Raw genomic sequence first — 24,906 nt, forward strand, 5'->3', positions numbered from 1 at the left:
GGTAAGCGGGCCCTGTGCGGGAAGCGGGGGGCGGCTGAGGGGGCGGGAAGCGGCGGCGGAGACCCGCGGTCAAGCCGAGCGCTCGGACTGGAAAGAAACGGCGAGAGCGGGCTGAACGACAGCGTGGCGGGCCTACCCCATCCTCCGCAAACATGTACATCAAGCAGGTGAGCCGGCGGGATTCGCGCCGCCCGCAGTGTGTGGTGCGGCCTGGGCCTGGCCGAGGGGGTTGGCGCAGCCCGCCCCGCCCCGGGGCTGGGGGCTCGGGGCTCGGGGCTCTGCACTTCGCACTTTCCCGTCTGCCCGGCCCGCAGCAGGCGGTCCGCGGGCTTTGCGGCGGGCTCGGAGGCCTTTGCTTCAATCTTTCCTGTCCCGGGGGGCGGATCGAGGTCTGGGCTGAGGGGGCCGCCCCCGGCCCGGCCACGGGTCAGGTCCTACCGCCGGCTGGGCTGGCGGCGCTCTCTCTCCTCTGCTCCCTTTTCATTCATTGCAGGTGTGAAGTGGCGCTGGGGGCTCTTCTTTCACGGACCCGAGACTCTTTCGCTGGGCTCCTTTGTACGCCAGCCCCGGTGTCCCGGCCGCGGAAGGCTCGTTCCCAAACAAAGGGCTCTGTTCAGCTGTCAGAGGCATCTTTCAGCTGTTCAAGTTGTGGGGTCTCTGCTTTGGGGTGCAGTCTTAGGCCCCCGGGCATGAACCATTTCACCTGTTAATGCTTCACCCTTGCCAAACGATCTTCGGCTGGTGCTCAGTTAAAAAGATCCTGGTGTTCACCTTTTTCAAACAGTTCTTGAGGTTGTCATTATATTACTTCTGCAGTTTCCCTGCAGCCGCTTTAGGAGCAGTTATTTATTACTGCTTTCGTGTTGATGCATATGTGTGTTCATACAAAGCCTACCAGGATTCTCATTTTCTGGTGGACTCAAAATTGACCTTTCTGACACCCTGCGGGTGTCTTTCTTAAGAAGAATACTTTATTAACTTTGAAAGTGCATGTTCTACATAGATAACAGGTTTTCATCTACTGTTTGGCTGACTGGGCAGTGTTTCAAAAGCCTTTTCATCGTGCTTTTGTAAATCACTCGTAATCATAATAGGTGGGTACATTGCTTTAAAGACTTTGAATAAGAGTTTTTGTTCTCCAGATTTGAATTGCTCAAAAACAAACAGTAGTGTAGATACATGAAGTAAGTCCAAATTAACTCAGAACAGGGGAAACGATTCATTTTGAAGAAAACAAAAAGAAGGAAATTTGGGTGGTCAGTAACCAATACTATTACAGGAGCTATAGAAGAAAGTGTAACAATGTGTGGCTGTGAGAATTAAAAGAACGAGAATGGATTTGATTCCATCAGTATCCCCTATTTTGTTGCTTTCCAAAAGTTATTCCTGGAGTTTGAATATTAAGAATGTTTAAGTCTTAATCTGAGTCAATACAAGGCAATGAAGAAGTCATGAGATTTCAGAGTATGTAGGATGGATGAAGTGATAAACCGTCTAGAGAAAAGCTCTGGGGAGAAGATGATGGCGTTCAGAGCCTGCCTGTATCACACTCCCGTGATGCCCGAGTATGTGGGTGGTAAAAGTTTGTGGTTCTATAGGAATATTCAAGAAATAATAATTGGTTGGTTTTATAATTTTGTAGAAACTTTCAGGTTCTTATGAGAATCAAGTAAATTAATTATTCCAATTCAGATGTTCTTTATGTATTATGTGAAAAAATGAAAAGTAGTAGAGACCAACTTTTTTAGTTTCTCTCCTTCCCCCTGAAATGTAATGAGTTTGGAAGTAGCACTGTCCCAAAATGTTTGGGTTTTAAAAAATATTTTTTATAAAATATGTTAAATCAAAGTGAATGAACATGGTTGCTGTGGCCTAGAGTAAGTGGCAAGCCCTGAGTAAGATATTCTGTTCCTGCTTTTCCTTTGAAAGCTGCTGGCACTGAGCTTGCTGCAAAAGTCTCCATCTGGCAGATGAGGCAGTCTGGTTTTTTTCGGGGAGGTCAGGTGTTTGTGTTCACAGTGCTTGGGTAGTCTTCAGTCCATACATTGTCTTAAACTTGCTTTCTGTAGTTTGGTTTATTAAATTCTGCAATCCTTGATTGCTTTCTGTGCAGTTGATCTGAATACAGTGCAGGTGGTTAAAGAAAACTGTCTGGCTTAAGGAGAGGGAGCACAGTCAATTGTAGTTCAGAAGAGGTTTAGGTATGCAGAGTATTGAAGGAAGCTGAATTGGAACACTATTCCTTTTCCAAAATAGCCTCTGCTTCAATCTGATGTTTGATGGCCAAGGATTTGTAATTTGCTGCCTACCTGTATTCTTAGCTTCAGATTCCAGTAATGAAATAATTTTGCAGAGAGAATTTGACAAGAAAGCCATAGTGCCTGGGAAGAGAAGGGCTTTCTTGAATTCTGACTAAAAGTTAGTTAACGCCTTAAAGTTTTATTTAATTTTGATTTTTATAAATTCCAGTGTTTGATTTGCTGTCTGACACAGCATTTTCATTCAATATTAGTGAGATGGAATTCAGCCATTAGTACAAACAGGTGATAAGAGGAGTTTCCCACAACAGTACTTAATAGTGGCCTGTCACATAATGTGAGAAAGACTGAAGATCACACTTGACATGAATAAATAGGGGCATTTTCTTCTCCCAGTATTTTCTTCAGTACTTTTTTTGGGCAGGATTTTTTTCCCCACTGTTTAATGCTACCAGCACATGACAGAATATGAATGCAATTATGCAGGTAGTTGTTTCTTGAAGTACACTTAATAGAGGCTTTTGTAGTAGTGAGGAAAGACTTGCTTAAACGTTTGCAGTACTACTTCTAGGCTTTTTGCTGAAGTTTTGTATGTGCTTCTTGAATAAAAAGTATTATGCTCATTTTCTGGAATATGTACTACTTTAACACTTGAAGGTGTGGGAGAAGGAATGACATGTTCAGAGAAATAGACAAAGATGATGGGACCATAGACCTTATAAACAAAAAATCTGAGTAATTTTGTATCTTAATCTTCAGCAGTAATAATGTTGAGAAATATCTTGCAAGCTGGTTTTGTGTCTTCTTAAGAGGTAATTTTTAGTTTATTGTAGCAATCATAGTGAAAAACTGCCACTCTTTTAACTGTATCCTGTTTCTGTTGGGGAAGAGCTTGGCAAAGAACAGAGCTATTAAATGGTAACTGTAGTCCTATTTCAAGTATTCTTGCTGAAAGATCTGCAAATGTCAAATCTTCAGGTGGCTGCTCTCTTTCTGGTGTCTTACTGAGCAGAGCAAAGATGCTGTGCTTTCAGCACAGCTTTGATGTATGGAACAGGTTGCTTGGTGCTAGAAGTTGGATCAGTTTTGTTGCTGTGCAGAGATGAAGTTTTAGAATATTGTAACTCTGTACCTTTTGTATTGCTAGGCCTGGCAAACCTGAAAATGCTGCCGAAAAGAAATAGTTGAAATTTGATGTGCTGCTTCCAGATGACTGTTTGCTGCATGGCTCTTGAAATTATTTGTGTACATTTTTATTTGTCTTGTTAGGCTGTGAAAAGCTTGCTTTTTATGTTTCCATTTAGACTGAACAGTAAAATGAGACTAGTGCACAGGTAATAGACAGTCTAGTACAGTTTTTGCAGCCTGCAATTGCACTGCTTGGAGAATTTGCTAATAAAATTCTCATGCTGTAAGTAGATTGCATGTTAAAAATTAAATATAAGTGCCTGTTATACTGAATTTTCTTTCCTGTATATGATACTTTAGGCAAATACGTGTTTTTGTCTAGTTTGTTACAAAAAGCCTCTTGGAAGTCTCTTGCTTGCCATGCTTTGGCCTGCACAGCATCTCTTGCTAGGGGAGAAATCTATCCCTAAATTGATGCTTAGGTGGGGGGAAAGTTTGATGCAAGCTTCTGATCTTGAGCTGGAAAGTTGAGTGTGTGAGTCGTGTGCAGGAAGGGCAGGCAAATTAAATTATAATTGATTTAATATTCTGTCAAACCTTATACTAGAAAAAATGTTCAAGAACAGAAAGAACTTTGTTAAAATAACTCCCCGTTCTCACCAGGTAATCATTCAGGGCTTTCGAAGCTACAGGGACCAAACCATTGTGGACCCATTCAGCTCCAAACACAATGTCATTGGTAAGTCCTGATACTTGCCTTTAATCACTAGTTAAAGATTGCACTTTTATTTCAGATGATATTCATGTTAGTCTCCTTTATAGTTTTTAATATTCTGGTAATATTTGATGATTGTATTTGATATTTTAGAAACTTCTGTACAGTTGTCTGTAATGTACCACAGGGTGTGTTCCACTTACAGCAGACAACTATTAAGGTTCTATTTTGTGGGGACATGAGCCGAGTCTTCAGAAACTGAGTGAGGTTCATGAATTCCTTCCTAGGTGCACATCTCTGTATCAGCCAGACCTCATTTAAAGGGTGTTCCTTGCAGGAACAGCAGCAGAGAATTTGGGTTTTTTTGTCTGTGCATGTCTCATCATTTTTATAAATAAGAACACCAGCAATTATAAACTCATGCAGAGAAAGAAGATCATCTTTTTTGCAGTTTTAAAGGAAGGAATTTCTGGACTGTAGACTGTCAAAAGTGCAGTTTCATTAATAATTCCTATATTAATAGCATGTTTTTGTCCACCATTCTCATACTTTTATTTCTGCCTATGGATACCCGACCCTGCTTTTTGTTTGAATTGATTCTAGTGTTTGTGCAGCAACTTTTGAGATTGCTGACCCAATAGCAAACAGTCAATTTTGGGCACAAAATCTTAGTAGCCAAGATTTAACTCTGGCACTGGGAAAAAACCCATGCGTATGACATGAATAGATGTCTTGCTTAGTAATGTTATTTCCACAGGAAATACACTAAAAAATCTCTTTCACTGAGAGTTTTTTGCTTTTTTTATAAGACTTCATAGTAATCCCAAGTAGCAGAATTTGAGTTTGGTTTACTGTTCTTATCCATCAGAATATCTGTGTAAGAACCAAAAAGACGGCAATAAATAGGATTGTTTGAAGTATTATTCTCATTGTGGAATAGTTTTGAAGTGTGGAAGTCAAGGCAATGTGTTTGAGTGGGCAAAGGGCTACTGTCTTGTACTCAGTGACTAAGTGATCCATCTACCAAGTTCACCTAATTCCCTTGAGATTTCATTTGGCTGTTATATTTGGGTTCTGGTCTTTAGTATTTCTGTGTAGCATTTAAGGTACATTGGACTGTTAACCTATGTCAACTGTAACTTATGTCATATTTTGTGTTTTAATTTTCAGTGGGAAGAAATGGATCTGGAAAAAGCAACTTTTTTTATGGTAAGCATTGATTTCTTACTAGCGGAGGGATGCTGAAAATACCAGGTTTCTTCGCTTGTTTTTGCTAGAACTTGATTTAACAAATGATCCTTCTCAATAAGAAGTGGCATATTGGAAATTACTTGACAGTGATGAAAGGCAGATCTCAATGCACTTGTTTAATGCTTAGTCCAGGTTTTTCCCTAGAATTCAGCTTCTCTTTCTAAGGACCTTCTAAGACTTTCAGCTAGCAAAAATATTTTCAGGAGGAAACTCAATTCTCAAAGTTGTCCTCTGTGAAAGATATTTCTGATACTTGCAGTTGTTTTTGATGTCCTTAGTGGCTAAATTCTACTAAATAGCAGTTTGGCAGAGCTTAGACATCCTTTTATTATAAAGGTAGGAGGGGGATTTTGTGGGGTGGGAGCATTATTGGAGGAGCAAAGTTGCTAATTAAAGGTGTTAGTAGGCTTTGTGACAGTTGTGTTTATAAATTGTCTAGTGCTAAGTATTCTAGCAATATTTTTAGTCTAGCCTGTGTGCTGTATATATGTAGAAGGAAGCTCATGAATCCCTAATTGTTCAGCATTGCTAATGATTATGCAGTGAACCAGTAATGTGGCAACAATGACTTCTTCAGATAAATCCTGCTGTGTACAGCAGGTTGAGTGATAAAGATCCATCAGATTAAGGTTTTTAATGAAGAAATACTGTAAGATTTTAGCAACAGCACGATTGTGTTACAACAGTAAACCAGTGTGTTTTCAGTTAATGAAACTGTTTCATATCCCCCTGAAGGAAACAATACATTTTCTGTTTCTTTACTATTTTATTACAGCAATTCAGTTTGTCCTCAGTGATGAGTTTAGTCATCTTCGCCCAGAGCAAAGACTGGCTTTGTTGCATGTAAGTGAAGGTGTATAGTAACAAAACTAAAGAATAAGCTAATGCATTTGAGTGGTCCAACAAAAATGTTAAATTGCTGGGCTGTGGATATTTTAAGCCAATTATTTTGAATGTAACTTTCTTTGTTTCCCTTGTCAAAAGGGAATTTATTACACAGTAGCACATTATGTTAATAATGCACACCAGTGAATGTATAGCCAAAATTATCAGAAATAAAAAATATGTGTGCTGGATCTTTATGTAGATGCTCTTGCATCTCTAGTCCTTGAAAGGAAAGGGGAAGTGGGGTCAGGGAAAAGAGGAGAAGAATGAGTTCAAAATCTTTTCTAAGGTGGCAGCTGTCTAACCAAAACATCTTTTCTTTTAGGAAGGTACAGGTCCTCGTGTTATTTCAGCATTTGTGGAGATTATATTTGACAATTCTGACAACAGGTTACCGGTAAGTTCAGTGAACTGCTTTGGGCATAGATTATAATTTCAGACTCAAGTGATTTCAGTCTTATGGAAGGCTTCAGAAGTTACCTGCTTTTGAGTAATTTCTGGTAAAATGTGCCATAAACTTTCTGGGTTAGTTACAGCTGCTTGCAGTAGATATGTGTGTTTACTGGGTTTTGTTTTCTGAAGATTGATAAAGAAGAAGTCTCACTTCGCAGAGTCATTGGAGCCAAGAAGGACCAGTATTTCTTAGACAAGAAAATGGTGACGTAGGTACTTCTTTTCCTTATCTGAATGAGAACAGTAGTATTTCTTTAAAACTGTGTAAGCAAGTCCAACACTTGCATCCCATATTTTTATATTTTTATATTTTATTTCTGTTGCGTAATACTGACTGTCAGTAGTTTGACAGCCGGAACATCAGTCCTTGTGCAATAGACAGCAGACTCTGAATATGCTGTTTAATCCATCCATTGATGTGGTTTTTAACTGCTTGCATAGTATTTCTTTGAGGTTTTTTTTTGAAATAGAGGAGTTACCACACTCTCAGTGGTTTTATATCCTTCCTTGTGATATGTTTGTCTGTATTTTCCTCCTCTGTGCTTCGTGGGGCTTATTTCTTAATCTCTTTCCAATTCTATATTTTCCATTTCTGTTCTCTCATTTCATTTTAGAATTAGCCATTTTCAAATAAAGGAGCTTGTTCAAACAGAGCATACATTGCACACAGTGATTATATTATGTGGTGTATAGCTGAGATACTTTACTGCATTTTTACAGCTCTCACTTTTACTGTTAAGTTTTTAATGAATTCATAATAACATTTCAGGAAAAATGATGTCATGAATCTTCTTGAAAGTGCTGGATTTTCTCGCAGTAATCCCTACTATATTGTCAAACAGGGGAAGGTAAGATTCTCTTTCACAAAGTAGAAGGAATCACTGTCACAAGGGTATCATGTTTCCTGGATGCCAAACTTAGTTCAATTATTTCAGAAGTAAACCAGAACCTAAATCTACCTCAGTTTGCAATAGTTCTTGTATGTAAATGCTTCTTTGCAGGTATTACTGTTTTAGTAGTTTATGTTGATTTTAAGAAAAAAAAATTAATGTCTATGAAGGTTGATATTTAGCAGAAGGTTTTTATCATGGTAATCTTTACAATCAGGTTTTTTTCCATATAGTTAAATACAAAGCGAACTTGATTCCTGTGACTATTTCAGTGTAAATTCAAAGATTTCTGGGCCTATAGATGAGGCAGCAAAGTAATGGTAGAGAATTTTAAGACGTTGAAAATACTGTCAATCGAGAATGAATGGAAAATGCAGAAGTACCAAAAGTACACATCAGGAAAAGGGCTCATGGCATGGGCTGTCTTAACTGGTCTTCAAAACCCAAGAAGCTTTCTAGAGCTTTCTAAGGACAGCCACATCTGCAGACAAAGCACATACTACTTGTAATGGCTGGATCATCAAGAAGACTGGGAACTGTCACCTCCAAAGGTGAATGGAAGGCATACTTGGATAGGAATGCAGGAGAAGAAGACTTGAGGAGCATTTGATGTCAGGAATGCTAACCCATAGTACAGACTGCCCGATGTTTATCAGGATAAATTTTCCTATACAGTTGAATGTGTGTATTTGAAAGAAGCAGCTTGAGCTGGGAAGTCACTCATACTGGGGATTGGTGCATGCTACTTAACAGCCAAAATACACATACTGGTTTTAATATAAGACAAATTAGAAACAGTTGCCTTCTTAGAAAAGCATGCAGCCACTGAAATTCTATTGAAAGGAAGTGAGTTTTATGTTGGGTGTAATTGTTTGACTGATTTAATGTCATATTAATGAGTGCTTCATGACGTGAATTATTCTAAGATTTATAACCCCTGCATTTTAGTGTGGTTTTATGGAGGCATTTAATCTATTTGATTTAGAACCAGGACTTAAAAGCCCAAGCTTGAGTTTCTCTAAATGTAATTTTGAGTGGTTTATGATTTTTTCAGTGTACATAGTACAGGTATCCTGAGTTTTAGCAACAAATGGTAACATTTGAAAAGCAACAAACTTCATTGTAAGCAGAATACTTGCTGTCCTGAAGTAATTCTCTCAAAAGAAAAGCAGTGTGGTGCATGCTATGTATCTGAATCTTCCTGCCAAAATTCTCAGGCAAGCAGGCAGAGCAAAAGAGTGGAATCTTTGCTCTGTTGTGGTTAGCCATACATCCAGAACAAGTTAGTGAAATCATAGATCTTGAATTTTCAGATCAACCAGATGGCCACTGCTCCTGACTCTCAAAGACTGAAGTTACTGAGAGAAGTAGCTGGTACCAGAGTGTACGATGAACGTAAAGAGGAGAGTATTTCACTAATGAAAGAAACAGGTAAAACTTTAAGAAATTAATGCTTTATATCACAGTAATTCAAGTAACTCTAAAACTTCAGACTTTTTCAGGAAAGCGAGATAGATGTTATTTGTGTTATATTAAACAGTGGAGAGCTTGACATCTTTCTTCCTTGAATTTCCAATATCTCAAAAAGTTTAATGAAGTTTTCTGTGTGCTTTTAGTAATAAAACCTTTTAGTTTAGCTAATACAGATAAATTTACTGTTCAAAATATATGAATGATGTCAGCTGGCAGTGATCCAGAAATCAAGATCCCTACTGCTGTGCAAACACTAAAGTTCATGTTGTACAGTCTGTATTAAGTATCTGTATCTGTGCGTGAGCCAAGAGAGTACGTGCCTGTGTTGCCTTACATCATAAGTATCAACAGTTCTGCTGTTGGGATGTTTTTTTGGAGAACTTCTGGACATGGAGTGTTTTTACATTTCATACATTTTACATGTATGTTGACAAATTGTGAATCACTGGCGTAGATTGAGTGGCTGTAAAGATGGGGAATTATATAACAGTGTTTAACTGAATTTCAATCTTGTCATGTTTTCTAAAGAGGGCAAGCGAGAGAAGATCAACGAGTTGTTGAAATACATTGAGGAGCGACTGCATACTTTAGAGGAAGAGAAAGAAGAGCTGGCACAGTACCAGAAATGGGATAAAATGAGGAGAGCATTAGAATACACCATTTATAATCAGGAACTTAATGAAACCCGAGCTAAGCTTGATGAGGTAAAATATCTTGGCTAGTACAAAATGTAATGAGCTGTTGGTTTGTTTTTGCTGCCATCTCCTTGTGATCCTTAATAGAATCCTGACAGTGTTAAAGAAACTTTCCTGTCCAGCCATCCAGGAGCCATTCTGTCAGTCAGAACCGCTTCACCTGAGCTAGGACTGAAACCCCTTCCCAGCGCAGGTGCTTGACTCCCTGCACCACACTCACAGCCAGTCCTGGTTTCTCATAGCTTCAAGAGTCTCAGATGTCTTGATCCTTAAAATAATTTAGTATTTGTACAATAACTAAATAACAAAGGAAAAGCTCAAGCTGGTGCCTCCGAGGAGGGACCTCAGCAAAGGAAACTGAGTTTTTATCCCATCACAGCAGGAGTGTGGGGGTTCCTGCTGTGTCTCTTGAGTGCCACAGGTACCCTTTGTTATGCAAAGGGACATGAGTTCTTTTGCCTGTGGCTTCCACCACCCAGAGCTTAATCTGCAGCAGTCTACAGCTGTAGACTGAACCACCCGCACTGTATGTACTCAGCATCACTGTTCTTCACTAAATAAATTATTTTCTTTTTGGAACCACTACTAAAGCAGAGCCTGGCTACTTAAGCTATTGGTGATATTTCCGTACAGCTTTCTGCTAAACGAGAGACAAGTGGTGAAAAATCGAGGCAGCTGAGAGATGCACAGCAAGATGCTAGAGACAAAATGGAGGTAAAAATACTTTTAAAGGGGCTCTCCAGAGGTGTGTTTTGCTTTGTGGTTTTGGGGAATTTTTGGAGGATGTGGGGAGGGAGAGGATGAGGGCTGGTGGTATCTATATTAAATTCTGTTGCGTGCTTTCATCCTGTTTGGAAACTTGGGGTTTTTCACACATCTACTGTATTGTGATCTACAGAATAATGATCTTCTGAGTTTTGACAAATAGTGAAATGTTCGTTCAGTGTTTAAGATACTGCATACTTAAATTTGTGTAGGAAATAGAACGGCAAGTTCGAGAACTGAAGACAAAGATTTCTGCAATGAAAGAGGAGAAAGAGCAACTTAGTGCTGAAAGACAGGAGCAGATTAAGCAGAGGACTAAATTAGAGCTGAAGGCTAAAGATCTGCAGGATGAATTAGCTGGCAACAGTGAGCAAAGGGTACGTCACACCAGTGAAGTCTTTAAATGTCATTGGCGCAAGGAAGTGTTCATGTACACTGACATTTTGGTTTTAGACTGGAGTCTGTCACTATTTTCTAAGGTTTGTTAGATTAGTTTAAAAACTAACTTTAAATACTGCTTTGTTTGACTTTCAGAAAAGATTGCTTAAAGAGAGGCAAAAACTTCTTGAGAAAATCGAGGAGAAGCAGAAAGAATTGGCAGAAACAGAGCCAAAATTTAACAGCGTAAAAGAAAAAGAAGAGAGGGGAATTGCTAGGTCTGTGGCATTCTATGTAAATTTTATCAATGCAGTTAACAAAAACTTGTACTTGTTGCTTCACAGTGGGGTAGCTACATGCACTTGGAGATGGTCTGTAAAGAGCCTGCTATATTGTTGGGATGGGAACAGTATTTGGCAAAATTATTTTCTAAGCTTCACGTCTTGTGGATGATTTTGTTGTTTATGACATGATCCTTTTCTTTTTGTTACTAGTTCAGTGCTTGAATTTTAGAGCCTCATTTGACACTTCTTGAAAATTCTAACAGTAATTCTTAATGCTTTTTCTTAATAAATTCAAGATTTCTTTATAATACAGCATATCTTTCTCTTCTCAAAACAGACTTGCACAGGCTACACAAGAAAGAACAGATCTTTATGCAAAGCAAGGTCGAGGGAGCCAGTTTACTTCCAAAGAGGAAAGGGATAAGTGGATAAAAAAAGAATTGAAGTCTTTAGATCAAGCCATCAATGACAAGAAGCGGCAGATTGCAGCTATACACAAGGATTTAGAGGATACAGAGGCAAACAAGGAGAAAAACTTGGAACAGTACAGTGTAAGTTTTCAGCTTATTGTCAGTCTTTTTGAGAGAAGGGTTAAATACTCAATCTTGGACAGTCAGACTTCAATGCCTATTTATATGGAAGATGTGACTTACTTTTTGGATGTTGTCTTTGAAGAATGCTTATTGAAAGTATCTGCAGATAAACTTTAAACTCCTTTAGTACTTCACTGTCTTTGGTCTATATGTTGGCTTTGCCTTCTGGTTCTTTCCCCAATGTGTTTGGCCTGAGTTATCAGGCAGAGGTTTCTGTCTGCCTTCATCTTGTCTATGTCAAACGTAGCCATACCATGGAAAACAGTTTGTTACATTCTTACAGAAAGAAGTCTGTGTTGGTTGTTTTCACTTTGCTCATTTTTCCCAAGCAACAGGGTCTTTTTGACTGAAGCAGCAGGCACTGCACCCTTGTTACCATGGTTGCAGCTGGTTAGAAGTTACATCCCTAGGCATATTAGAAGATGAATCTGTTACCTGCATAACTTAGATTTTAATTTCCATTCAGAAACAGTTCTTGGAGTGCAAATACAGCAAAATAATCCAAAGATAGCACTCCTTATAGGAGCTCCAGCCATGAAAACCCTGCTTTACCTTGAGAGAACATACAGTGCCAGTGCTGTAGTGCAGGTCTTTGTGTAATATACCTGCTGAAAGTGAGGTTCAGTCTGACACTGTGAGAGTGTAGTTGTACAAAGATGATGGTGTTCTGCTAAAATACTGCTTGATTGGAACCCACATTAGCAAAGTTGTGATTCTCTGAGTTAGTGAATGAAGAAAGTAGCATTTACCACTGGCTGACTGCAATTGTACTACACTGCTCAATGGTAATTCTGTAGAATTCAAGGGGTTAAATTTGTTGTGGATTTTGATTCCTTTCTATAAGCATGTCTTGGTTTCCTTTTCCTCCTCAAGGAAGGTTGAATTATGCTTAGGTGAAGAGTTGTATAGTTTTTGTTGTGCAAAGAGAAGGCATCTTGGGTGAATGTGATTGAGAGCTTGCAAGGTTAGTTTGGAATGAGCTGGCTGTGTTTTTAGAACTTGTACACATATAAATATGTAAGCACGATCGAGTGCTAGCCCTGAACTGCTTTGAAAATGGCAGGTGTTAAGTGAGCAAAGGAGGGGGTGTCTGTGCATTGGCTTAAACAGCACACTGTTGACAGCAGCTGTCTTTAAAGTCTAGTACTGCTGGAGAGCAAGCTAAGGCTTTTGACTAATAGTAGGTTGATGTGGTACACAAGATTAGTTGTACTTACCACAGATGTCATTTCAGAGCATGATTACACAGAAGTTATATGTATGTTGGTTACTGTTTTGATTCCAGTTCTTACTGTGACTTACAGGGATCCATTTCACTTTAATGCCCAGAGGCACAGTTGAACATTGCCTGCCTTGCCATCTGTATGGCACCTACACCTTGTTACTGCTTCTTTGCAATGCTGTCTTTATTCTTAGTGCTTTTTAGTTTGTTGTTAAGCTGGTTAAAATGTTTATAGGAATTTTCTGAATTTTTAGTAGTTCAGTATAAAGAATAAATAAAGATTTATTTTTTTTTAAATATAGGGAGCTGTAGTTTCATACCGTTCTTTTCTTTGTATTAGAAACTGGACCAGGATCTTAATGAAGTGAAGGCTCGTGTTGAAGAATTGGACAGAAAATACTATGAAGTGAAAAATAAAAAGGATGAACTACAGAGTGAAAGAAAGTTAGTAATTAATTGAAATATGTCTCAATCTCACTTAATGTGAAGGACCCCAACTGTGTAGTTGTTAACATGGCATGTAGGTATGTTTTTTAAATATGGCCATGTATGAACTTCTGCACTTTGCCTTCCCATTAGATTAGCAGTCTTTAAGAAAATAATAATAAAACCTTCAGATTGCATTCACACTTACAAAATTTTATTGATTTTGTTCTGTAGTTACTTATGGAGAGAAGAAAATGCAGAACAACAAGCTCTTGCTGCAAAGAGGGAGGATCTAGAAAAGAAACAGCAGCTTCTCAGAGCAGCAACAGGAAAGGTAAGATAATCTCACTCTTGATAATTCCTTGTGAAATCTCATTCTTAAAGGACAGGTCAGTTTTATCTGAAGGATGTGATAATTGTTTTTTGAATTATGGTCTTTCTGGCATAATTAAGATGGACAAATCATATTCTGGGCTGAATTTTTCAAATATTTATAGCTCTAGAACTACTTGAAAATGAGTTTTGTAAGCTCATGGTAGTGGATGTGAGGAGACTAGGCAGAAATGGAATACTTTTAAAATTTCCTCTGATTTTCTTTTGATTAAAAATAAAACACATACAAAACTGAAAAGTGATGGACTCTTATTTAGCAATCTTCTCTTAGAGCTGTAGGTTAGTTAACAGGAATTTGGCAAAAAGGAAGGTTACACCTGTCACAAAGCTAGAATGAATGTTATACCCACACATTTTAACTTCAATACAGTAATTACCTGTATTTTAACAGGCCATTTTGAATGGTATAGACAGCATAAACAAAGTTTTGGAGCACTTCCGTCGAAAAGGCATAAACCAGCATGTTCTAAATGGCTATCATGGAATTGTGATGAATAACTTCGAATGTGAACCAGCATTCTACACCTGTGTTGAAGTCACTGCAGGGAACAGGTAATGTTATGTGCTATTTAGTGCAGTGTCACAATTTAGTTGTTGCAGACTGCTACTGTAATTCTATTCTTTTGAACTTAATGTCTTGCTTTTTTTGTCCAAGTGCCTTCTATATAGCATGATCAAACTGTTCCTTTGTGAAGGAACAAAAAAGAATTCTGCCTATTTAAATATTAATCCTGGCTGCTCCTGATTTTGTCTAAAAGAACCTAAAACAAAACCAGAAAGAAAAAAACAACAAAAAAGGCCCCAGACCCACCCTCCTGACACTTGCCAGGGGGATTGGTGGTGAGACTGAATTATATTGAATAAAATGGACAGCATCTTCCAGTGTGAAGAGTTCAACAGTAAGAAAGGCTAATGTGTCAATAATCGTAAGAATTATTTCACTTGCACTAGAAAATCTCACAGTTGAGAATATTCTCTAAATTGTCAAAAATTGCTGTTTAAAAATTGTCTGAAAAGATGTTGAGTGTTAATGAGTCTGTGTAAAATGTTTTCTAGAAGGAAGTGCCTGTTGGGGAATCCACCACGTGCTGTAATATCTAACTTGAAATTAACTAAAATAATCTTTTTGTGTGATCAGTCCCTGTTCCAACTCTTGAGTAGCTCTTGCAGCTTCAAGGGGGATTACAGAAATATTTCTAGGTCTCAAAGAGATATGAGCAGTTGATGGTTGCTAGAAAGGTATTTCTTGTATAAAAGCATCAGTCTCAAAGGCAAAGAATTCAGAGAGTTGAAGTCTTTGCTAAAAGCTTTTGGCATAAAGTCCCGAGTTTTGAGCATCAGCTCTCTGGGATAAGGTCCCGATGTTCAGGGTAGCAGCTTCTTGGTGTGGAGTTCTGTTGTCCTGGGCCACAAAAGCAGTTGGTGATGATGATGGTGCTGATGTTCTTCTTTGGATGTATTTTTTTGACCCCCAATACAAGGGATTAAATTCATAAATCATCCAATCAGCTAAAAACACCCTCCTAAAACAATACTTTCTACACCAGTCTGAACTTAATTCTAACATGTGAAAGGAATGTTCTTTTTACCTAAATTTTACATATAAGGTATTATCTGTTTACGTGAATAATTCTATCTGTTCTTATCTAAGAATGCAAACTATATTTTCACTATGTCTAGAGCTAAGTTGAATCTGTGAAGGGTATTATCACTGAACTTTAAACTGGGTAATAAGGCTGTTCACTAGCTAACACAGACTCATAAGGCGCTTAAGCTATATTTTTTACTTACTTGAAACGAAAACTTACAATTTTACTCTGTATCTATGGTTTATTATATTTTATTTCTTTTCTCTCTCTTTGGAGCTCAGAGGGGCTTTTATTTTGGATTCCAACAAGTAGTCATAAAAGTTATTGTTCTAATGAAGTGTAGATAGTAGCATAAGAGCAGGAAAGAGGGCAGAAGTGACACGATCTTGCAACGTGTCACATAGAAATGTTGATGCTATTACGATTGGAAATGCAGTCTCTTCTGAAACTTGTGTAAGTGTGAACAAGGGTGTCTCTGAAGCACTTCGCATTTCTCTCTGAATCCCCATAGTTTGGAAAAAGCTGTAACAAGCAAGCTGTAGTTCAACTTGCAAAGGAAAAATCACTTATTTCAGTCCTTCTGGTGCCAGTCCTCATGGTGCGCAGGGAGGAGGGTGGGTGTGGTCTTTGTGTATGGCGTAAAGAGGCAGCAGAGGCAAAGTCTGGAGAACCATGTAGAAACAGGGGGCTGAATGTTGAGTAATGGAAATGAAGGACAGGGGTGTGGACACAGTGGCACTGTACACATATTGAGCTACTCCTGGCTGGATGGTAGAATGTAAAGTTGTTGGCTAATCGTATTTTAACCAAAGTGAAAACGTATCCACTTGCCTTTTCTAAGGCATGGAATTGGAAATGTAATGCAGCTTTATAGTGACATGTTATTTAATGGTATGTGCATGAATTACTGTCTGTATACAAATATGTTTGACCTTTTAGCATAGTAACGTTTTGCCTGCATGTTTGGCTTGTTAAACAGGTTGTTTTATCACATTGTGGATTCTGATGAGGTCAGTACAAAGATCCTAATGGAATTTAACAAAATGAACCTTCCTGGAGAAGTTACTTTCCTCCCTCTAAACAAGCTGGATGTTAGAGACACTGCTTATCCTGAGACTAATGTGAGTTAGAATTACTTTTGAACCTGCCTCTGCTTCATAAGTACTAAGCCTCATTTTTGAACTGTGTACATTGCTTATTGCCCACCACTTGCTTTTCTGTTTGTCTGCAGTTAAATACTACTTCTAATGTATACTTCTGAACATAAAAAAAACTATGTTATAGAAAAGCACTTTCCTGAAAGGTATCTGTTCTTTATTAATTGCACTTTACAAATAAAAAGGCAATACTAATAAGTAGAGTTTTATTGTAACCTGATAGTCAAGAATTATTTTAATTGCTGAATTGTAATTCTATCACTTCAGGATGCTATTCCTATGATCAGTAAGCTGAGATACAATCCAAGATTTGATAAAGCTTTCAAACATGTTTTTGGGAAGACTTTAATTTGTCGTAGCATGGAAGTGTCTACCCAGCTGGCCAGAGCTTTCACAATGGATTGTATCACTCTGGAAGGTAAATACTGCAATTTTATAAGTTATTTATTGTAAAAATAGGTTTCCTGGGAACATGGGGCTCATTAAACATGGTCTGTTCAGTGCTGTTGAAATAAGATTATTAAAATAATAGTATACTTTACTGAGATGTATGTACAAGGTTGCACTTGGTTAAGTACAGTGCTTAAAAATACAGGATTTCATGACAAGGTACGGAATTTTCTTGTGATCTAAATGTTAGTAGCAATGTATCTCTATCCTGAGAATTACAAAGCACATGAGGTTTGCATTCACACAGGTTTTTTATCCAATTTAACAGGTGTTTGTTTTCCTGGAGTGTTTATGATGTTTTCCCCAAGCCCAAACCAGTGTTCAGGGTGTGAATCAATGGTCTTATTTCCTTAAAAAGGCATTGTGAATTCTTCTGTGCAGCAGATATGTTTACATCTTATGTTCTCTGAAATAATCTATATCTCTTGTTAATTGCCTGTTTTAAAGAGGGTAGATTCCCTGCAGGCTTATAGTCTTTTTGTGTCTTAAAGTCAATCAGAAAATATTCCTAAGGGTGTCTCAGGAGGAAATTACAAGTTTTTCAATATCAGTATACTCTACAAGCCACAGATGCTGCTAGCTGCTTCATCTCTTTATTTCCTCATAGAAGACCTGAGATTTTTTTTTCAAACTGGTAGTGCTAGGCATTTGCATTTTTTCCTTAATATAAGTATTTTTTTCCTTCAAGCTGCATGATTTCAGAAGTTGATTAAAAACAAACAAAAGTAAGACAATGCTAGAAGGAGATGCTAGCAGTCTGTGATGATCTTGAGAAAGGGAATAGCACTTAAATTGAATACAGAAATAAACATTTCCTTAATTACTGTAAACATACATGATTGCTGATACATTCAGTTGCTTTTGTAGCTTAGTCAAAATGTTCTGGTTAACCTGCTAAGTTGTGCTGTAGAAACTGTGCTCAACCTTATGGCAAGAATGTAGCGTGCAGTTGATATCTCATTCTGTTGTGCTCTTAGGTGATCAAGTCAGCCATCGGGGTGCTTTGACTGGAGGTTATTATGACACCAGGAAGTCTCGGCTTGAATTGCAAAAAGATGTTAGAAAAGCAGAAGAAGAACTTGGTGAACTCGAAGCAAAGCTCAATGAAAACTTACGTAGAAACATTGAAAATATCCTTTTGTTGTTAATGGGGAAGGTTGTGTGATGACAAAGCTTTTGGTTTGTGGTTATAGTAAGAGATGGAAAACAGGAGACTGACTTGTTACGTATTATCTGTAGCATTTGTTTTGACTGTTTTGTATGCAGCCTGGTTCTCTGTATTGCTTTATTTGATACTGATCTTTAAAGCTTAGAGGGAAGGTTAAACCCTAAATTATGAGGCTTTCTATTCCTTTTAGAGTCTGTTGTGGTAACTGTCATAACCAGATATTCTTGTTATCTGTGATAATCTTCACTGCTTCTCCTGACTCAGGCTATATTTTTAGTTCTCATGTCCTGAATTTATGTGTTACACAGTCCGCTTAGGCTGTGGGGAGGAGGTGGGAGAGCACTGTGTTGTAATAAGCTCTGAGTTGCTTGACAGTTTGGTCTTTCCAGTCTTTTTGCACAGTGTCCTTTTGAGCTCCAGTAACTACAATTTAGGGGTAAGGGAGGTTTATACATTTTTCTTATACATCACCCATGTCATTCTGTCCTTCAAACTGAACTCCTTTGCTTTTACCTTGCATCAGTGCATTAGAGACATCTGTTCTGTATTTTGTAAGACCTGCATGTTTAAATGTAGTCCTTTGTTCTTCTGAATGGCATATTGTGAAAGAAGCAAGGAAAGCTTCATTTGGCTTAGTTCCTGGTATTGATAAGTTACTTGATAAGTTGATAAGCTGGTCAAGTTGCTTTTGTTGATGATTCTTGATTTTTCCTCTGTGAGTATTATGATTTGGTGGAGTTTTGGCTTATTTCCTATTTTGATGAAAGATGAATATGTCAGATAGAAAAAATGAAGGTACTAGTAGGAATAAAATGGTTTTTAAAACAAGGACAGAATTTTCCTTAGCCCACAGTATGGATTAATAATGAGATTGACCAGCTGATGAACCAAATGCAGCAAATTGAAACACAGCAGAGAAAGTTCAAAGCCTCTCGAGACAGTATTTTGTCAGAGATGAAAATGCTGAAGGAGAAAAGGCAGCAGTCTGAAAAGACATTTATGCCTAAGGTTGGTATGGGGATATTGAAAGCTGTTACTTAATTTATTTTAATTGTTTTATTAATGTTAGTGAAAAACTTTCATTCCTTTCTGGTTAATATGAAATATGAAGAGATAACTAGAGACATGTCACAGAAATATGATGATATGAACAGGTAAAATGCATATAAATCTACAGATTGCTTTGAGGATTGATTCTGTCTAATATCTGCCCCACAGCAACGTAGCTTGCAGAGCCTGGAGGCAAGTTTACATGCTATGGAATCAACTAGAGAATCATTAAAAGCAGAACTGGGGACAGATTTGTTGTCTCAGCTCAGTCTTGAAGATCAGAAACGTGTGGATGCTCTAAATGATGAAATTCGACAACTACAGCAGGTAAGGAAATTAAAATATCTTGCCATTAAATGTGATACCTTTCTTAGCAATAAACTTTTGTCCTATTGTATGAAGAGTCACTTATGGATATAGCGTCATTAAATTAGTGCTTCGTCAGTAGTAGGTTGGTGTGTTTAAAGTTCTCTCATTTGCAAAGTGTATTTGCAAGTTTTATTCAAACACTGGGTGAATTTTGATTGTGTGAGAATTAAGGCTATTTGTGTTGAAATCATCACAGTTTTCTTGCTCTTGCTATTGACTTTTCAACAATATATACAAATAGATAATATCTGAAGGGAGGATGCCCAGTATTAGAAAGGAAGACAATTCCTTTAAGTTCATGATAGGTGAGACAAAACTAAGCTGTTGATTGATACACATGTTGCTGGAAAAATACTGCTTCTTAAATATACTCTCTAAAGCATTTCTAGTTTGAGATTTGGGTTCAGCTACAAATAGAGGTTAAAAATCTCACTGATCTATACAGTTGACTTTTGCACTAGACACCTTTTGTTTTTTCTGTCAGTTAAAATTAGAGAAACAGTCCAGAGAACTGTGATATTTTAATACACAGAATTGTGTGAAGAGGGTTTATTTCTTGTTGTTGTTGTATTGATTTTCTTTTTTATACCAAGGGAAAACTAGTTCTAGTGAGGTAAGGCAACTAATATACTTTTCTACTTTCTTCAGGAAAACAGACAGCTTTTGAATGAGAGGATTAAATTAGAAGGCATTATCACAAGAGTTGAAACATATCTCAATGAGAATCTGAGAAAACGCTTAGACCAAGTGGAACAAGTAAGGATTTTCTTTTAAATGTACTTTTGCATTCTGGGTTTGGTTTATTTATAGGGCTAACATGTATTAAATTATAAATACTCATTCATTACCCTGCATTATCTGTGGTGGGATTTGCTTCCCTATGTATAAACTGAGTTAAATGTTCATTTGAATTTCAGCACATTAAGTTTTGACCAAAACAACTGAATACGTGGTCTGCGTATCAACAGGACTATCATAATGACAGATATTTTTGAAAATCTAACTATTCTCTAGAACTTTATAAAAATATTGACTAGTATATGTATATAATAGTTATATGTAGTTATATGAAGTTATGTGTAGAGTAGCAGAAGATGGCTTGTTTGTCTGGCTTATGTTCCCATTCATGCTGAAGCTCAGTGGCATTTATTTATCCCATAGGAACTGAATGAGCTTCGAGAAACAGAAGGTGGCACAGTTCTTACTGCCACAACATCAGAACTTGAGGCTATCAACAAACGAGTGAAGGATACACTGGCACGGTCAGATGGTTGGTAACATCATGTTTTGGAAAGAAAACTCTCCAGGGTTTTGAAAGTTCATGCATACCATATTTGATTTAGAAATAGACCATAATGTAATTAACTTGTGTTGGTGGTAATGGGCTTTCAGCTTGAGGGTGTAGTACTTGTGAGGCAACTGTCCTTACGAGCAAGATCATGTATCATTGTTTCTGAATTTTGTCTAACCCATTTAAAACTCAGTTGCTGTCAATAGCCTATCACATCTGTAGGGCTTGAAACTTCCTTTGCTTTTCTATCTAGACTTGAACAATATAACTGTAGTACATTTATTTGGGATTTTCTTAAGCTGTGTACTCATGGGGAAGAAAAGAGGGATTGACAGCCTTTTGCCTGAAATTTAACCTTCCTTAATAGAACTTCTTTAGTCAATCTTTTGGTTTCATAAATACTTTATTGGATAATTGCTGATCTTATGCAGGTATGTAAAACTTACAGCTTTGGGTTTTATACTCTTGCTCAATATTATAGATCTGGATAACTCTATTGACAAAACAGAAGCAGGAATTAAAGAACTTCAGAAGAGCATGGAACGCTGGAAGAACATGGAAAAGGAGCATATGGATGCCATTAACCATGATACAAAAGAACTTGAAAAAATGACAAACAGGCAAGGCATGCTTCTCAAGAAGAAAGAGGAATGCATGAAGAAAATACGAGAGTTGGGTTCACTTCCACAGGAGGCTTTTGAAAAGTATCAGACTTTAAGTTTAAAGCAGGTAAATAGTGTACTTGGTTTCATGTTTTACAACCTGAAACATTAGTGTCACCTGCACCTTGAATGTCAAATGTGGCTCGAATTGCAAGTCACTTTGATGTGTTAATGTTTTCCATTTACAGTTATTCCGCAAGCTGGAGCAGTGCAATACTGAGCTGAAGAAATACAGTCACGTTAATAAAAAAGCTTTAGATCAGTTTGTGAATTTCTCAGAGCAGAAGGAAAAACTGATAAAAAGACAAGAGGAACTGGACAGGGGCTACAAATCCATCATGGAGCTGATGAATGTCCTGGAGCTCAGGAAATACGAGGCTATTCAGCTGACTTTCAAACAGGTAACAAAATGAGAACAATTGTAAAGACCCTGGTGCTCAAATCAATCAAGTTGTCCCATGGTGTAGCAGCAATATGACAAGAGGCTTCTAAACAAATTATACTGATAGAAGGCAGTGTCATGTAACTTGAGGCTTGTTGGTTTTTTAAATACTGAAAAATAAATAAGGCTACCATGTTCAATATGTGCCCAACTCCAATACAACTCTAGCTTTGCTTTAAATTTCTTAAATTCTCCTGTCAAGTGAGCTCGTATGTACTATGTGCAACCCCTTCTGGGAACTGTGAAAAAACTGCACCAAATCCCTTCTCCAGATTTAGTGAAAGTAATTCTAATGTTAACAAAGAATCTTAATTGCAAAATGTGTGAATTGTTCTCTTTAAAGGTTTTTTGCTCAACTGAATGTTACTAAATAAATTTTATTTCTGCTACAGTTCTGTTTTAATTGTACCATTTTCTTGGAAAAAAAATCTGAAAATGCTCATACTACAAAAACAATTGCTTTGGTTCTTCTTTGAAGCCAAGCTTTGTACAGCATACATTTCTCACTTCTGCTTAAGAACCTGGATCTCTTCTTTGAAGCAGATACTTTTTGTGTTCATGCAAAAACAGTTGTCTGCATTTGATTTCACTCTGTAAAAATGAGTAGGTTTATTGACTGTTTCTTTTTCAGGTGTCAAAAAATTTCAGTGAAGTATTCCAAAAGTTAGTACCTGGTGGCAAGGCCACATTAGTGATGAAGAAAGGAGATGTGGAGGGCAGTCAGTCCCAGGATGAAGGTGAAGGCAGCACCGAGAGTGAAAGGGGATCTGGATCTCAGAGCAGTGTTCCATCTGTAGATCAGTTCACTGGAGTTGGCATAAGGGTAAAGAAAAATACTTGGTTTTTAGTCTTTTGAATGTTTGTTTAGGTTGTCTTTTAACTATATTTTTAAAAGGCAGCACTTGGTTGATCCTGTTTGTTTAATAGCAACTGATGCTATGGTTTAGTGTTTTGAAATAATCTTGCTGTTGCATTGTGTTCTTAGGTATCATTCACAGGGAAGCAGGGTGAAATGAGAGAAATGCAGCAACTTTCAGGTGGACAGAAATCTTTAGTGGCCCTGGCCCTAATATTTGCCATCCAGAAATGTGATCCAGCTCCGTTTTACTTGTTTGATGAAATCGACCAAGCCTTGGATGCCCAGCATAGAAAAGCTGTGTCAGGTACTTGTCTGCCTTTTATAGTCTTCATTGTGGTTGAAGGTAATAGTTTTTCTCATCCCTGATGTTTAAGAATAAAGCTTTTAATCCTAAAAGCACATTTTTGAGAAGCCCAGTATGTATTTGGGGAAGTTTTCATGAACTTGTTTTTATCTAAAAACTCTATTCTGTTACTGCTTCTAAGGAGTCTCCTTACTGCACTTAAGTGTTTTGAAAAACAGTCCTGTTTTGAAGTCTAGTTTGATTTTAAAAATTAACGGAAAAGCACTTAACGCTGTTTTTCATCTTAGAAGTTTAGTACCATACTATGTTTGCTGACTGTCTGGACTTGTCAGAGTTCATACTGGAATAATGAGAATATATATATATATATATATATGTATTATGTAGGAAATAAAACTGGTATTGATACTTTCTTGATTTGTGGGGTTTTTACTTCGTTAACCAAAACCTCATTTTGAATAAGGCATAGAGTTTGCTATTCTTGTTCCTCTCACTTTATTGAAAATATTACATTAATAAAGAATTTTTGTCTTATTTTTTAGATATGATTATGGAACTAGCTGAACATGCTCAGTTTATTACAACAACTTTCAGGCCAGAACTGCTTGAATCAGCTGACAAGTTCTATGGTGTAAAATTCAGAAACAAGGTAAGTAGTATGATAGGCTTCTTGTCAAACACGGTAATTAAAATAAGTTGTACATTTGAGACGTAGCAAGAGTTCAGAGTGAATCAGACTCACTTCAGCTGATAAATTTCTAGTTATGTCACAGTCTTCTACAAAGTTACCTTGTTCTTGAAAGAGAATTTTAAATACCTTCAGAAGTCCTGTGTCACATCCTTTTAGGGAAATTGTAAATCGATCATAGACTTGTTGCTGAGTCCTGAAGCCTTCAGAAATGTCTACCTTATTCTGCAGGATGTACTGTAATAACTGAATGCTTATTTGTTCCACCAGGTCAGTCATATTGATGTGATCACAGCAGAAATGGCCAAAGACTTTGTAGAAGATGACACCACGCATGGTTAAAGGAATTTGTAATTGCTGCTTATTTGGAAGATGTGTATAGTGCTATGTTTATGCCAGAGATCTGTACATTTAAAATATGAAGTATTTAGTCCTTGTTTAAAATAGTTTTTGAACACACATTTTAACCAAGACCCCAGAAGACTTAGTTTCAAATGAGCTTGAGTATCCATTTTGTCTCTGTTGCTGTATTTTATAAGATAATTGTTAATGTTACCTTTATACAATACCTGTAGTTTGGAAATTTTATTCTCTTCCTTCAAATCTTTTGTAAAGTGTTTGTTGCTGTTTTAAAGCTTTTCAGAAAGTGCTAGCTATTTCTTCCTAAGTATAGTTTTATCATTTATATTGCCTCACATGCTTTTTTTTTAATGGCTTCAATTAAAATGGTTGGTTTTATGGCTGTAACTTGTATATATTAAGTTTTTGGGTTATATTGTCTTTCTAAAGAGGAATCCACTGAGATGGAGTAAACACTTGAGTCATATTGGAGTGGTATATTTCAGAATATGAGACAAAGCAATTCTCCCAAACCACTGTTCTTTTTTCCCTCTTCTGCACGTTGCCAGTGCCAGAAGAAAACTGCCTCAATTCTATGTTTGTCCAAATCCTTATTGTTCTGGTTATTGAACTGAAAAAAGGCAAGAATCAGAGAATCATGAGAAGTCTGAGAAGACCCTAGAACTGCATCAAAACAAATCACATCCCCTTCTTTTTCCTGCACATTGT

The 24,906-nt window shown here is 37.4% G+C and overlaps 1 protein-coding gene across 2 annotated transcripts; it reads left to right on the forward strand.

Moving 5' to 3' along the window:
* On the forward strand, positions 1 to 24,585 carry SMC3 (structural maintenance of chromosomes 3). 2 transcript variants are annotated; one of them, XM_058841143.1, is made up of 29 exons: positions 1 to 167; positions 4,050 to 4,125; positions 5,272 to 5,310; positions 6,128 to 6,195; positions 6,563 to 6,634; positions 6,820 to 6,899; positions 7,460 to 7,538; positions 8,894 to 9,011; positions 9,582 to 9,757; positions 10,382 to 10,462; positions 10,726 to 10,890; positions 11,048 to 11,169; positions 11,513 to 11,726; positions 13,331 to 13,434; positions 13,651 to 13,750; positions 14,201 to 14,361; positions 16,378 to 16,519; positions 16,823 to 16,973; positions 17,983 to 18,135; positions 19,030 to 19,181; positions 19,392 to 19,550; positions 20,241 to 20,348; positions 20,754 to 20,862; positions 21,365 to 21,612; positions 21,734 to 21,946; positions 22,619 to 22,810; positions 22,973 to 23,150; positions 23,693 to 23,799; positions 24,109 to 24,585. In XM_058841143.1, exons 1-29 carry the CDS (start codon positions 153 to 155, stop codon positions 24,178 to 24,180), a joined length of 3,654 nt encoding a protein of 1,217 aa, XP_058697126.1. In that variant the 5' UTR covers positions 1 to 152; the 3' UTR covers positions 24,181 to 24,585. The 2 variants fall into 2 exon arrangements, with proteins under 2 accessions (XP_058697126.1, XP_058697127.1); XM_058841144.1 differs by lacking the exons at positions 1 to 167; positions 4,050 to 4,125; positions 5,272 to 5,310; positions 6,128 to 6,195; positions 6,563 to 6,634 and having other exon boundaries at positions 6,822 to 6,903.
* The last annotated feature ends 321 nt before the right edge of the window (positions 24,586 to 24,906 follow it).

This window comes from Poecile atricapillus, chromosome 6 (genome assembly GCF_030490865.1).
Source record: "Poecile atricapillus isolate bPoeAtr1 chromosome 6, bPoeAtr1.hap1, whole genome shotgun sequence".
NCBI lineage: Eukaryota > Metazoa > Chordata > Aves > Passeriformes > Paridae > Poecile > Poecile atricapillus.

Coding starts and splice junctions, on each gene's coding strand:
- SMC3 (XM_058841143.1), top strand. Junction 6,196..6,562: donor AAAGACTGGCTTTGTTGCAT/GTAAGTGAAGGT, acceptor CTTTTCTTTTAG/GAAGGTACAGGTCCTCGTGT. Junction 20,349..20,753: donor GCTTAGACCAAGTGGAACAA/GTAAGGATTTTC, acceptor TTTATCCCATAG/GAACTGAATGAGCTTCGAGA.